The sequence below is a fragment of the Nuphar pumila genome, chromosome 5 (genome assembly GCF_984573655.1).
Source record: "Nuphar pumila chromosome 5, dmNupPumi1.hap1.1, whole genome shotgun sequence".
Classification (NCBI taxonomy): Eukaryota; Viridiplantae; Streptophyta; class Magnoliopsida; order Nymphaeales; family Nymphaeaceae; genus Nuphar; species Nuphar pumila.
Window position 1 is genome coordinate 4,208,910 of NC_143253.1, and position 15,144 is coordinate 4,224,053.

General features: G+C 40.4%; 1 protein-coding gene across 1 annotated transcript; it reads left to right on the top strand.

Moving 5' to 3' along the window:
* Positions 1 to 5,487: 5,487 nt before the first annotated feature.
* LOC149836531 (calcium-binding protein CBP-like) lies at positions 5,488 to 14,367 on the top strand. The gene is made up of 5 exons (XM_090005411.1): positions 5,488 to 6,094; positions 9,771 to 9,817; positions 10,705 to 10,877; positions 11,084 to 11,102; positions 14,180 to 14,367. Exons 1-5 carry the CDS (start codon positions 5,518 to 5,520, stop codon positions 14,282 to 14,284), a joined length of 921 nt encoding a protein of 306 aa, XP_089861537.1. The 5' UTR covers positions 5,488 to 5,517; the 3' UTR covers positions 14,285 to 14,367.
* The last annotated feature ends 777 nt before the right edge of the window (positions 14,368 to 15,144 follow it).

A 15,144-nucleotide genomic window follows, 5' to 3' on the forward strand; every position in this document is an offset into this window, starting at 1 on the left:
GTGGACTTTTATATCAAACCCAGCCCGACCCAAGTTCTGATTTAGACCTGCAATTTTTCAATGTAAAATGATATATGATTTTACCGAGTCTTGTTAATACTTTTTATCGGGTCCAAAAATGGTTTCTCTTATGGTGTGTTCTATTAAACCCGGGTATGAACCCAATACCATACTAAACATCAGGGTCAATTCTAGTTTCAACGGATCCGAACCAAACCCGACCCATTGACACCCCTAATTGGGATGCAAGCCCATTAAGTGGCCCAGTTATCGATGAGAGTTCCTCGTCATAAAAAAAATATACAAAAGCAGAGGTAGAGGTACTGGTCATACAAAACAAGCTTTTTTAACAAAATTTTCAATGTATAAACATTTTGATGATGCTATAGTCCTTGTTAACACATCATGATATGTTATTTGGATGTGTAAATGCTACAGTGATAAGTACACCCCGAAAAATTTGGTCTATGCCATACCTGAGGGTTTTTTTTTGAAAGGCAAGATGGGATTAGGCAGACCCCACCAGATATCTCTTAAGCCCATGTGGTAGAGGGATTCGAACCTGGGCCTTCAGCTTGGCACGTGACCCTGCTTACCACATGGCATACCACTTCGGTGGTACATATGAGAGTTAAGGGTGAGTAGCCACCAACAAGCCAAGCTTTCACCACCGAGGTGGTATCCCATGTGGTAAGCAGGGTCCTGTGTCAAGCTGAAGGCGGAGGATCGAATCCCTCTACCACATGGGGCAGCTGTTGTTCTGGTAGGGGTCCGCCTTATCCCAGCTTGCCTTTCAAAAAAGAAAAAACAAGCTTAGCTTTCACAAGAAAATCTTAGTCTTGACCTGAGCTTGGTCAATCAACTGTGGTGGCAAAGGGCCTGCCCAAGCAGGTTCGACCTGAGGTCCATTATGGCCTGACTTGCTCAACATAAACTCATGCTCAGTGAGCCTTACCTGACTCTTGTCAGATTTAGGCCAAGACTTTACCGGGTTGAGTCATAAGTGGGTCAGGTAGGGCCCTTTTAGCCCAATTAGTAAACATGCCAGGTGGGGCTGGACCATAGTTAGCAAAACTTTGTTTAAAACACGTTCCTTTCAATAAAACTTTGAAAAACTTTGAAAATGAAGGAAACAATTGAAACTTCGTGTTTTTCAAATAACTCAATTATGGAACCAATTGGATCGGGTCTTAGGTTTGAATCATGTCAATTCTTGAATTTGAATCTCATTGTTCCTTATACTAACTTGTTTCTCATAAAAATATCTGGTGTATATGTCTGTTTTTTTGACGCATTTTGTAAAATTAATTCCGAATTAAATTAACCTGTACGCATTGTTTACTGATTTTGTTCCTGACCGCTTTTCTCAGCCATCTTTTCTAACGTGAGGCCTTTCAAATAATGTATTCAGTATTTAACAATTTTTGTTGTTTTACTTATTGCTAACTATGGGTTACACAGTATTGGAATATTATTTTGAGTCTACCCGAGGCTAGCCCATTTACTAGTCTTTTTAAAGAAGAATAAAAGAATATTATTAACAGAAAAAACAACAATTGACATGGACCTTGGTGGGGCCCTTACCCTCCTAATTTTTTTTTTTTGAGAAAATCGTATTCAATCTTCACTCTAACTTCTTTGGCAAATGAAAAATAACATAACAATGTGGTGCAATGTGAGGCTACTCAACACATAACGGATTAACATGACTTTTGCCCGTTTAGAGAGGTATATCTCATGCCAAGTTTCAATTTGATCACAAATTTTCTCTTTCAAAGCAAAAAAAAAAAAAACAGATTTATCTTGCATTCACTAAATATATTATAAAATTATGAATTAAAATGTAAAATTTTTTAAATTTCAAATTATATATAAAAATAGATTTAATATGTATTCATTAAATTAATTATAAAATTAAAAATTAAAATGCAAAACTTCTAAAATCTAAATCTTATATAAGAAAAAATATATATTTACTATGTATTCATGAAATAGATTACAAAATTATAAATTAAAATGCAACATGCTTGAACATGGCTGAGCACGGGTCTCAGACCACTAAAGGCCTGATCAGGCTTGGAGAATGCAGCAGGGTCAAATGTAGCATCAGGCTGTGCATGCACAATGAGGCCAGACTTTTTGCACCACCCGAGCCCAGGCCCAGGCCAATGGGCCCAACGACCCTTGTGGATCCAACTTGAGACAAGCTTGGCCTAACCTAATGTCCACTCATACTGCCATTGTGCTTCGTTATCTTTGACCACCGTTGGAGCAAAGCTTGAGAATTATGCCCAACTTTTCTTTCCTCCTTTTTTTTTTGTTTTTTTTTTTATAGTCAACTAAATAAATTATTTGACCTCGATTTTGCTTCATTGACTTGGATAAGATTTCCATGTGCCCAACTATTGTTTTTAACTTTGACCATTAAAGTGTTAATAAAATAAAAGTCAACGCTCAAAATCTTGGATCTAAGATCTAAGGTATCCAAACACGTCTTATGGGAATTGATCTTTATTATATAAATACTTTCTAAACTGTTTTAAGGACATGAAGCTGTATGTTAAAAAAAGAAGATGAAGAATGGGTTGGGTTTGGTTTTTAAGCTTCAGTAATTGACTGGATATGGATATGGAAGCAGATACTATAAATGGATCTAGTCTTACGGACTCAAAAGATGGGTTGAAGTAACTGATATTTGCATTAATGCCCTCAGAATATGTGAAGGTATGAATGACTACTCTATGAGGCGGTGGTTATACGCGGGTCACTGGTTGTTGAAAAATTAATACTGTGAGGGGGTGTTTGATAGCGCCATCAAACCCTAGAGGCAGTGGACAGGCAAAACGTACACTTTAGGAATGGTGTTTCAGCGTTCCACCCCCTTGTTATGTTGGGAACAAGGAAAAAAAAAATTAGGGCGAGGTGAAGTGGTGGCTAAAGTCATTCTCTCTTTCTCTCTCTCATTTTTTCTTCTTTCTTTCACTTTTTTTTCCCTTTTTTCTTCTTTTCTTCTCTCTTTCTTTTTCTTTTTTTTTTCTTTAACTAGGGCTCCAAATAAGAAAAATACCTGGCCCAAATTTTTCTATTGAAAGCGTCATTAATGTCTCAAACAGCTTTCAGTAGATTTGGTCAAATACCTGGCCCAAATTTTTAACGTGCTCCCATATATCCTTAAGGCCTTGTTTGGATACTGTCAGTTAGGGGTGGCAATCGGGTCGGCGGGTCAGCATACCTCAATCTGAACCTGACCCATTTATTAAACGGGTCGGCTGTGGCAAACACTAACCTGACCCATTTAATAAACGGGTAACCCGACATGACCAGCCAACCCGTTTAATAAATGGGTTGGGTCGGGAAAACGGGTTGGCGGGTAATAGGCAGGTTGGCGGGTTCGCGGGCTGGGTTGGCATACCCCGAACCCGACCCGTTTAATAAACGGGTTAGACGGGTCGACCCGTTTATTAAACGGGTTGGCTTAAGCCCAACCCGAACACACCTAAGAGGGGGGTTGGCGGGGCGTGTCAGGTTTTGCCACCCCCTACTGTCAGTCAGTGGCAGCTAAGGATGCAGTTATGGAATCTTCAAATTCTGTGGTTTAAACAAATTTACATGGTTGTTTCGGATAAGTAAAATGATTCAGCTGGAAATTATCACTTGACTTGTGCTGATGTTTGAAATGCATCTGAAAAGCTGAAATTAAGAGTGGAAGAGCATTGGGAAGGTTGTTGGAGGTGTAGTATTTGGTACCTACCACCTCATTTAGGTAGAAAGTGAAATGTGAAACTAGAGGTGTCAAATATCATCGGTTATTTCCTACAACTGCATCAACTTTTGGCACTAGGTATTTCCCACTTCCCACTCTTGGGACCTTTGATAGGTGTAAGAGGACATGAGGCTTCCTTATCCTTTATGGATCATACAACTATCAACTTCTGTTTACCTTTGAATCCACACTTACCTAGGTGGGTTTGGTTGCATCTCAAGCGGTTTGAAATCACATGAGATTTAAAAAGTGAATCTCATTTGATGGTTACTTGGAGAGTAATCAAACATAAAACTTTTTTTGAGATTTTGAAAGTAAATCTCTTTTGATCATTATAACACAACCACTTAAATCCAAAGACACTTCCAATAAAAGTTTGCATTTGCTTTGTCAGCTTTAAAATTTAAAAAAAGAATCCAAAGTTTCTTAACAAAAGTTTTTCACATAGACAGCTAGTGTTGGAGCAAAACAAACACAATGAGACTGTTGGTAGTCTCACCTTTTATAATGTCAAAACAAAAGAAGTGGGTCCTACATTTGTTCTCAAGACGTGATCCGAAACTTTATCCAACCGGCCCAAAAGGGCAACCGGTCAGTTTGTGTCATCCAAACCAAACCTTTGTTTAGGTGTGAATTAATCAGGTTTGATTGGACCTTTGATATGAATCAAGAATTCAATTTGTGTATACGGGTTTTTGAACAGGATCCAAAAATTTATTCAGATAGGATTCATGGATTCAGATTTACATAGCTGGATGATTTATAGATTTAGATTCAGATCAGTGTTTCAACTCAGACACACGATAGGATCTTGATGTAATCTGATCCATTTTCACCTCTTGAATGTGTTTTTGATTACCACACTCCTGCGAGGTAAACCCTGAATGGGGCCATCGACACAGACACTCAAGCCCTTACGGAGCCCACCAGTTAAAGGCACCCGCACACCGGTGAGGTCCGAAAAAATGAATGAAGGGGCCAACACCTTCTCCCCAGGCCTGCTGCCACTTGGGCGACCCTGCACTTTTTACATGTGAAAACCTTCGTTTTGGTCCATTTTTTACCATATCAAGTCAGCACAAAAACCGTGATATGATCAGGTGTGATCCAGATGGTATCCGATTTCTCGGCGGGTTCCGGTTTGGCTATAAACGGGTTCGTGTCATAAACGGCTCGACCCGCCTAACCCATTTATTAAACGGGTCGGGTTTGTGTTAGGGGTATGCCAACCCGGCTGACCCGTTTAATAAACCGGTTAGGCGGGCGAGTCAACCCGTTTACCCGAACCTGACCCGCCAACCCGTTTACCCAACCCGACCGCTAACTCGCCAACCCGTTTACCCGACCCAACCTGTTTATTAAACGGGTTAACCATGTCGTGTCGGGTTACCTGTTTAATAAATGGGTCGGGTTCGTGTTGAGATATGCTGACCCGTCTACCCGCCGACCCGACCCGACCCGACCCGACCCGACCCGATTGCCACCCCTAGACTAGAGGCAGTGGTAATTATCAAAATAAACGGGGTCGGTAATTATATATGTCGAGCAGCGTCGGACGGAAGCGGATCAGGTGATGCTGAACATGAGCGTTTTTGCTCATGCCGACATCGTGGCCATCCGATTTGCATCCGCGTCGGACGGGTATCCGCGTTGTTTCCATTCCCAAATGGCGAAGTTTCTCTCTTCCTATAAATACACAACCATAGTTCTGCCCCCTCAAGAAAACCTCTCTCTCTCTCTCTCTAAGAAAAAATATGGCTGGCTACCCACAGGGAGGGTATGGGTACGGGTATCCGGGGCAATCGCCCCAGCCGTACGGGTACGCACCCACGGCCCCACCCTACCAGGCGACCGCTCCTCCGGGAGAGAAACCCCCAAAGAACAATCCCTCCAGCAGCGGGTACCCCAGCGCACCGCCAATGACGGCCGGGTACCCCGGCGCACCGCCAATGACGGCAGGGTACCCCGGGGCACCGCCACCGACGGCCGGTTACCCCGGGGCACCGCCACCGACGGCTGGGTACCCTGGAGCACCGCCACCGACGGCTGGGTACCCCGGAGCACCGCCACAGATGGCCGGTTACCCGCCGACCGCCTATCCCCCGGCGGGACCCTACGGGAGCCCGTTCGGGACGCTGGTGCCGTCGACGTTCCCGCCGGGGACGGATCCGAATGTGGTGGCGTGCTTCCAGGCGGCGGACCAGGACGGGAGCGGGTTCATAGACGACAAGGAGTTGCAGAGGGCGCTTTCCTCCTACAACCAGACCTTCAGCATCCGGACCGTCCATCTCCTCATGTACCTCTTCACCAACTCCAACACCCGAAAGATCGGTCAGTAGTACTTAAGTCTTCATTTTATTCATCTTCTTCTTCTTCTCTCTTTCAATTTCATAGTCTATTTTCTATAAACTCTTCTCTCTGTCTCTCGATTTCTCGAATTGATGGAACGCGGACGGTAAGGTTGCCCCTGACCCGATCCTCTCTCTCGATTTCCTCGCCTATTTTTTCTCTCAGAGGATTCGGGGTAGTTCCTTCTCGATTTGATTTCCTAAGGGGCGTTTGTTTCATGCTCTTTCAGAGGAAATAGGGTCTCTTTCCTGGTGAAACAAACATGGCTGTAAGAAATATATGGTGAGACCCACGTAATTAGATGAAAAAAAACAGCTTTCCTTTCTTGGGTTCGTAACCTCCTCCCCTGGGAAAGCACTTTCCCCCAAAAGTGCCTCTATCAAAGGAAAAGAGGCTTCCATGAGTGCCCCCTTGAAAATTCCTAGGTTTTTTCAAGCGGTCAAACTCGTTCCGGGATTTTGCGCTAAAATGCCTGACGGTTCCCGAGTCGAATGACTCGAATCGGGTAAGCCATATGTGCCGTTGTCGAGTTCGAGGCCCCTGGTCGAGGGCCTGGGGTTCAATCGGGCATGCGACTCGGTTATATGCTCAAGTGACTCGGGCCGAGCCTCTTTTTTTTTTGGCCTTTTCCCTCCTGCCACTTAATGGCGGACCGAGACTGTACTAGCGCCCTCTGAACAATGCCGTCATCATATAAAATGACAGATGTATCCCCGTCCTTAGCCTCAGTTCAAGCCGTCGTTCTCAGATGCATATCCGTCTTTTCGGTACTGTGGCCCTGGTGGATTCGAACCTTGAAGCTGGTCCGACCCGACCACCGTATCGTCAGCAGTAACGCTGCTAATTGTACAAAGTCGGGGATGTTTTCAGTAATTTTACTCGAAGATGGTTGTGAGATAGTTTCCAACTTTCTACCAAATAATCATGGCAACATCTTACTGGGACCTGTTTTTGTGGATTGCCATTTGCTGGTTGACCCATAAGAGGAGCCAACAGTCAAGTCCCCACCACCATGGTGTAGAAAATTAGGGGCTGTTGGGAGAGGAGAAAATAAAACTTACTGTTTGACATTTTACAAATGGCAGCATAACACCTGTCACGACTTGCTTTTTCAATTCATTTATTTGTCAGAAATATCATTTTGCCTCTGATGATTGCATTATCTCTCAATATTGAAATAGTACATGTTACAAAACGCGTAGTGTGGATATTTTCCAATCTGGCAACGTTGGCTTATATATTATTTTTTCAACGTTGGCCAGGTTGGAAGAATAAGTCCAGTCCTATGTAGTAGTGCTGTGGGGGTCACTCCATCAATGTTATTAATTATGATTAAATTGCCATTTGTTTTGATTGATCTGGCCGGAAAATTTTCCCTTTTTTAATATACCTTTGACTTGAGAAGAATTGGTTGGTTTAAATAGAAATGAGAAATTTACGAAGAAAGCCGCCTAACTCATCTTCTATTTGAAAAATGCTGCCCAGCGTTTCGGTTATTACATTTAACCGCCTGCTTTATCTTAATGCATTTCAAATACTACCTTAGGTGTAAAATGATTTGATGAATATAACTGAAATTATTTTGATTGTCATGATTCGTTTAGTAGCTAACTTGTATACATTTTCCCTGACTATTTGTTTTGTATGTTCTATACTGTTGGTTAGGTTACTAACTCCTACATTGATGTCATTTGGACAATTGGTTTTTGCTATTTCCCCGACTATTTGTTATATGGGTTGTATACTGTTGGTTAGAGTAGCAAGCGCTAAGATGTTACATTGATGTCATTTGGATCAATGTTGTCAGAATCAGTTTCAGACCTGAATCAATTTTCAAAAGAACTCAGAGAATTAGCCGATTCAGGGTTGAATCAAATTGAGCTGAAACGGGCTTGAATTGGCCAATCTTTCCGGCTTGGTTCCACCTGAAGCAAATTGATTTTTTGTTGATGGGTTCAAATTGGCTGATTCAGTCCGTTTCACATAGATTCTGATAACAGTGATCTGGATAATTGATTCCAGTTCTTTTTCTTCTATTTTTTTTTCTTTGTTCGGTTTGCTCATCAAAAAAACAAAAAGAACAAACCAATCCATGCATAATAAAATATCATGACTATGTCACGTGGGCATGGACAGGAGGACACTGGAGATACTATTTTTGTGTAATTCTCCACAAGAATACTATACAGGGAGGATGACAGATTGGAGTAATCCCTGTGTAATAGGGTAATCACATTAGATGTACTTGTTTGTTGCATTATTTATAGCATCTTCACCAGTAACGTATGATGTGTATGCTGTCACTGCAGTACACCATATCCTATTCTTTTTAGAAATTGAAAAGTTTCCATCCCATTTTAACACTTATGGTTTAAATAAAAACCTCTAGGAGATGTTGTTTTGGGGGCATTCAGGGGGAAGTGAAGGAATGAATTTCAAATTCATGTGTTTGGAATTGCATTCATGTTGAAATTGAAATTGGTTAAAAGCATAGATGCTCTTTTATGTAGGAGATACTATTTTTGTGTAATTATCCACAAGAATACTACATAGGGAGGATGACAAGGTGGGGACAGATTGGAGTCATCCCTGTGTAATAGGGTAATCACATTAGGTGTACTTGTTTGTTGCATTATTTATAGCATCTTCACCAGTAACGTATGATGTGTATGCAGTCACTGCAGTACACCATATCCTATTCTTTTTAGAAATTGAAAAGTTTCCATCCCATTTTAACCCTTATATGGTTTAAATAAAAACCTCTAGGAGATGTTTTTTTAGGGGCATTCAGGGGGAAGTGAAGGAATGAATTTCAAATTCATGTGTGTTTGGAAATGCATTCATGTTGAACTTGAAATTGGTTAAAAGCGTAGATGCTCTTTTATGTAATACTCACTTTAATGGAACATCAAGGTGTGGGATCAGCGAGTCAAGTTTAGATTCAGCATAAATGCAAAAAATCAGCTTGCAGGACAGTTGGTCTGTTTGAAGTTTGGTCACCCATTGTTCTTGTTTCTGTTCTTTCAATGGGGTAGTATCGTCAATTCACCATCCAGATTCTTGGTTATACCTGTCCCATACATTTCCTATATATTCACTGTATAAGAAGTGCAGGAGATCTTAAAGCTTTGACACTGTTTGATGATTGTGCTGCAACATCTGTAATACCATGAAAATGCCGGAATGTTCTGCCCATGACACTCACACTTGGTTCCACATAGGGGATACTGGTCTGGCTTACAGCTAATAAGAGTTATCACCTTATCTGTGTTTTCCTTTTGCTTATTTGAGGGAAATAAAGACATTTAATTTGCTATTATTCCTCATAAAACTATAATTGTTGGAAAAAATGTTCTCTTTCGCGTTTAAGAGATTTTTTTAGTCTACAATCATCCTTTTAATCAAGCATCTTGTTTGAACAATGGGGGATTATTGTCTAGATTAAGAATTACATTGTACCATTCTATCTTAAAATTTATCCTTCATTCAATTCCCACAAGGGTTCATGACCAGGTTTTTCCTTATTTCCAAGTTTTTATTGTTTCTGCTGTTTGTTCTACTGAATTAGGGTTGATTGTTCCTATATGGTTCTTATAATCAATAGTTAATGCCAGAGTGTGAAAAAAATTGTGACATATTTCCTTTTTCTCTTGAACAGGACCTAAAGAATTTACATCTGTGTTTTACAGTCTTCAGAATTGGAGGGTGAGTAACATGGACCCTTGTCATCTGTGTCAGTCTTGATCTCTCAAGAGTCCCCAAGTCTACTACAATTTGGTTGGCACTAGCAGAGGCTTGCTCTTAAGGTCCTATTTGATTGCCTCAAAGGTCAAGGCAATCTTAGGCCTTAGGATCTGAGATACACGACCCACCTATTTGGCCAGAGATCTGTGTGTTTTGAGAGGACACTGGAATCTTGGAACCAAGGGTCTGAGATACCTTGTTTGCAAAATCTCTGCATTGGTTACAGGCTATTTTGATGATCTCAGATTTGTCATTTGTGACCATTCTTCATTTGGGGGAGGTCAGATCTGGCATGCCCCCCCCCCCCCATGTGAAAACATTATTTCTCCTCCATGATGGCGGCTGCATGGGCCCCAAGCGTGGGAAAGGTGTCCTTTCTAATTCCCACCTCATGAGAATGAAACAAGGTGTGTTTGAATACCATCGATCTATGCAGATATCCGTGAACACCAGCCACCAGCATGGAGGAGAAATAATGTTTTGACATGGGGGGAGGTGTGACTGTAAAATGACAGGAAAAGAGGGTTGGGGAAAGGAAGAGTTGCCAACTCATCCCCTTCCCTTGTTGTTTGTTTCACTCAAGGTGGGAAGGGACTGAGCTTTCCTGCTGGCTCAGCTTTTTCCCACCTCATGGAAACTAAACAAACTGGCCTAAAGAGAATCGATGAGACTTGGGACTTGGTTCATGCTTATCCAATTTGCCCACACAGACTGCCACATACCAACTCAAGACACTGATGAAGTCTGGGTTGCTAAATTCAGGCTCTTCTTTCTCCCTAGTCGGTTGGCCTCCACTTCTAACTTTTTTTATTCTTTCATCCTTTTCTCAATCTATTTTGGAAACTCAGGCGATTTTCGAGAGATTCGATAGAGATCGTAGCGGGAAGATTGATGCCAACGAGTTGCGTGATGCGCTTCTCAGCCTTGGCTTTTCTGTATCACCTGTAGTTCTGGATTTGCTGATCTCCAAGTATGATCCCACTAGCAAAACCAGGGCAATCGACTATGACAATTTCATCGAGTATGTATATCTCTTCCCTTTTTTATAAGGGCATGTTTGGCATCAAATGAAAGGTGATCAAGTTTGTGAACTTAACAGTTTCTTGTTTACACTGTTAGAAACAGGAGTTCATGAACATGGTCATACTTCATGTAATGGCCAAAAGTACATTACTCATTTTCTCTTTTTCTGGATTCTGTTTATTTATTTCTGCTTGTTTGATGCAGGTGTAGTCTCGTTGTGAAGGTAAGAAGTTTTCTTAGATCTTCTCTGTATTTCGCAATTATATCCCTCCTAAGAGATAGGTTGAATTTCTGATGGGTATCACTGATGGTTCAACCAACCTGAATGGTGTAAAAGGCAGTCACAAATATCACTGCTTTTTTGAAAATATATTGTTGATATTATGAAAATAACATAACATTTTAACAAGGTATAAAGAAATCAAGATTCTTTTCTGAGATTTTCCTGGTATGTTGAAAATATCTGTTATTCAAATTACTGTGAGAAATTTTCAGAAAATATCAAAAAATGTTAACAATTCCATGTTTTCTTTTAATTTTCTTCTTCCTTTTTGTTTTGATTGTTTCATAGATTCTCTCAACCTTGTTAAATGAAAGTTATTTTTCTTTTTTTCCCTTCTTTTTACTTACATGTGTTTGAAATTCAAACAAAATCTGGAAAATTTGCCTCCCCAAGATATTGCTTAGTCTTAGACTGATATTAACTTGCGAGCCTTGTCTTAGACTTGGTAGCTTGGTCTGAGGAGAGCGCTTTTCGAACCTTGTTAGCATAAGTCTCCTGAAGCTCATTGATCTGTTTCAGGAGTTAGTATATATGGTCGCCCCATTGATGCCAGCCTTTTATTGTCCAAAGGCTCCCTTTCTTTTTCTACCTTCTTTGTGTATGAGAAATTCATTGATCGCTTTTTGCCTTGCCACTGGAAGATCTTTTTCAAGTACGGTACGGCCATGCGATCCTTGTTGTTACAACCATCATTCTCAGGAAAATCTTGGCAGTGAAACTGTCGCAATAAATTGAACCATTTTTAATACACAACAACTACGCCTTCATCCCAAAACAATTGGGGTCAGCGATATGAACCAAAAAAGAAAATCATTCTGATCATTTCTATCCAATGTCATGTCCTCGATGAGGTTCAAAGCATTTATATCATTTCCTATCATCTCCATCCATGTCTTCCTAGGCCTACCCCGACCTCTTTTAACTAATATATTTTCTCATTCTCCATCCTTCTAACTGGAGCATCATTAGGCCTTCGCCGAATATGTCCAAACCACCGTAAATGATTCTCTCTCATCTTATTTTCAATGGGTGCAACGCCTACCTTCTTACGTATCTCCTCGTTCCGAATCTTATCTTTTATTGTATTTTCACACATCCATCTCAGCATACGCACTCATTTTTTGAATATGATGTCTCTTGGCAGCCCAACATTCCTTACCATATAGTAAAGCGGGCCTAATAGTCGTCCTATAAAACTTTACCTTCAACCGCAATGACATTCTACGATCGCACAACACTCCAGTTGCACTTTTTCATATCATCCACCCAACCTTTATCCTATGATTTACATCTTCATCAATTTCTCCATACTTTTGAATGATAGATCCCAAATTTTTGAAACAATCATTCACCGGTATTTCTTGCTCATCAAACTTCACTACACTCCCATCACTACTTCGTTGCTTACTAAACCGACATTCCATATATTCTGTCTTACTCTTACTCAACTTAAAACCTTTTGCTTCCAATGTCTGTCTCCATAATTCTAACTTAGCATTAACCCCAGCTCTAGACTCATCAATCAAAACAATATCATCAGCAAACAACATACACCACGGCACATTTTCTTGAATTGATCTCGTAAGTTCATCCATCACTATAGCAAATAGGAAAGGGCTTAAAGCAGATCCTTGATGTAACCCAATCGTTATAGAAAATTGGTTGTCACCCCTCCACAAGTGTGGACATTGGTTACTACTCCTTCGTACATATCTTTAATTATACTAATGTACTTGAGAGAAACACCTTTCTTCATCATTGTCCACCAGAGAACACCCCTAGGTACTCTATCGTATGCCTTCTCCAAATCAATAAAAACCATATGCAAATCTTTGTTCCTCTCTTTATTTCTCTCAATAAGTTGTCTAAGAAGATGTATAGCTTCCATAGTTGATCTTTCAGGCATGAAACCAAATTGATTCTCCCATATCATTACAACCTTCCTCAACCTAGACTCAATTCTCCTCTCCCAAAGTTTCATAGTATGACTCATGAGTTTTATACCACGATAGTTTGTGCAATCTTGTATATCACCCTTATTCTTATATAGAGGCACCAAAGTACACTTCCTCCACTCATTAGGCATCTTATTTGTCTGCCAAATCTTGTTAAAAAGATTTGTCAACCATTCTAAATCTTTCTCTCCCAAGCATTTCCAAGCCTCGATAAGTATACCATCTGGGTCAACTGCCCTTCTTGATTTCATTTTCTTCAAAGCCTCTGCAATTTCTTTCTTTTGAATCTTGCGCATGAAGTCACGATTCATCTCATGAAAAGGAATGGAGAAGTCTCCAAGATCTTGAGCATGACTTTCATTAAATAGCTTATCAAAATAATCTTTCCATCTCTCCTTAATCTCCTCATTTTTTGACTAAAACCCTTTGCGTTTCATCTTTGATACATCTAACCATACCCAGATCCCTCGATTTCCTATCTCTCAACTTTTTTTAATATATGGTAAAAATATAGGCATATATAAAATGTGAAAGTTGTTGAAGAAAATATAAAATGGAACTGTTTTTTTTTGTCTCATCGCCGACAATCTTTTAGTAGTGGGGGAGGGGGTAGTTTTTTTTTCTGGTACTCTAGTATTAATTGTTGTCCTTCCATCAATCTTTCTCTATCGAATAATGGGATAAGATGTGATATTTTCAAAATTCAAAACAGGCGACATTTTGATATTTGTGGTGCACTCTGAAAACCTTAGCTTGGATATTGCGAGTTTTACCAATATAGATCTCGTGCTTGACAATGTTGACATGGAATTTAAGATTCAACACTTGGCCACATTCGAATCTGAAACAACTTGCCCAAGTATATATGGTAATAGGGGCATCTGAGTCTCAGATTCATCTAAATTGCTACAGAAGGTCTGAGTTGTAACTCAGTTGCCACCAAATGCCATGCACAAGATCAACTACTTATCACCCTTCTTTGTGGTCATTCTTTTGGGGATTTGAAAGGTTATTGCTCATGTTTTTTGTTTCTTTTTTTTCTTTTTTGAACAAAAAACACAGGGCCTGACAGAGAAGTTCAGGGAGAAGGATACATCATACAATGGCATGGCCACCTTTAACTATGAGACCTTCATGCTCACAGTTCTGCCTTTCCTTATTGCATAGTGAAAAGTTGTGTTTGGATTGTATGCCCGTGTGATGTTAATGGTTTTGTTGTGAATCATTTTAAACTTTGTTTTTGATCTGCACCTGATAAGGCTACTCTCTCTCTCTCTCTCTCTCTCATGTATGCAAGTACACATTACACGCCTGCGTTCACATGGACACGTGTGGCGAATGCATCCAACGGTTTGGTTCCAGACTTGATCTTGGCTGGAATCACCAGTGGACCTGGGGGTCTATGTTAAACGCTTGATCTATATCAGGGATTGAATTTCATCGCGTCGGGTCTTGAAATATTGAAAGCAAATCCAGTGCTTGGCCGAGTACCTTGTTGAATGTCTGGATGCCATTCTTCCCGATCTTTTCGCTCCAATATCGCATCCATTGATTGGACTGAGTATCTTGCAAGGTATTTGGTCTGACCATTGGACCTGTCCTCAGAAATATTGCCATCTTTTATGGTAGCTGTTTCCTTTCCCTCAACTAGATGGTGACAGGGGATGATGGTACACAAACCAAACAAGCCAGGTTTGCTTTGTGAAAACTTGGCTTTGCTTGATATGAGGTCCGATATGAGCTCAAGCCAAGTCCCGAAATGGCTTCTCAGGAGCTCGAACAGATAGAGAGCCGGCTTATTTGAACTCCCCAACTCTGTTCAAGTAAAAAATATTGTTAAAAAAAAATAGAAGAAAATCAAACTCCCATGTTTATTTTATGCGAGTAATTCAATTAATTCAGCATGCGTGTGTATGTATTAGTAGCTAGTAAAAAGTTTTATGTCCTAATCTTCTTAACTAAAAAATATGATCAGAGTTTTATGCTTGATTCAAACCATTTGATGTGTTTATCACTGCTTATTTATT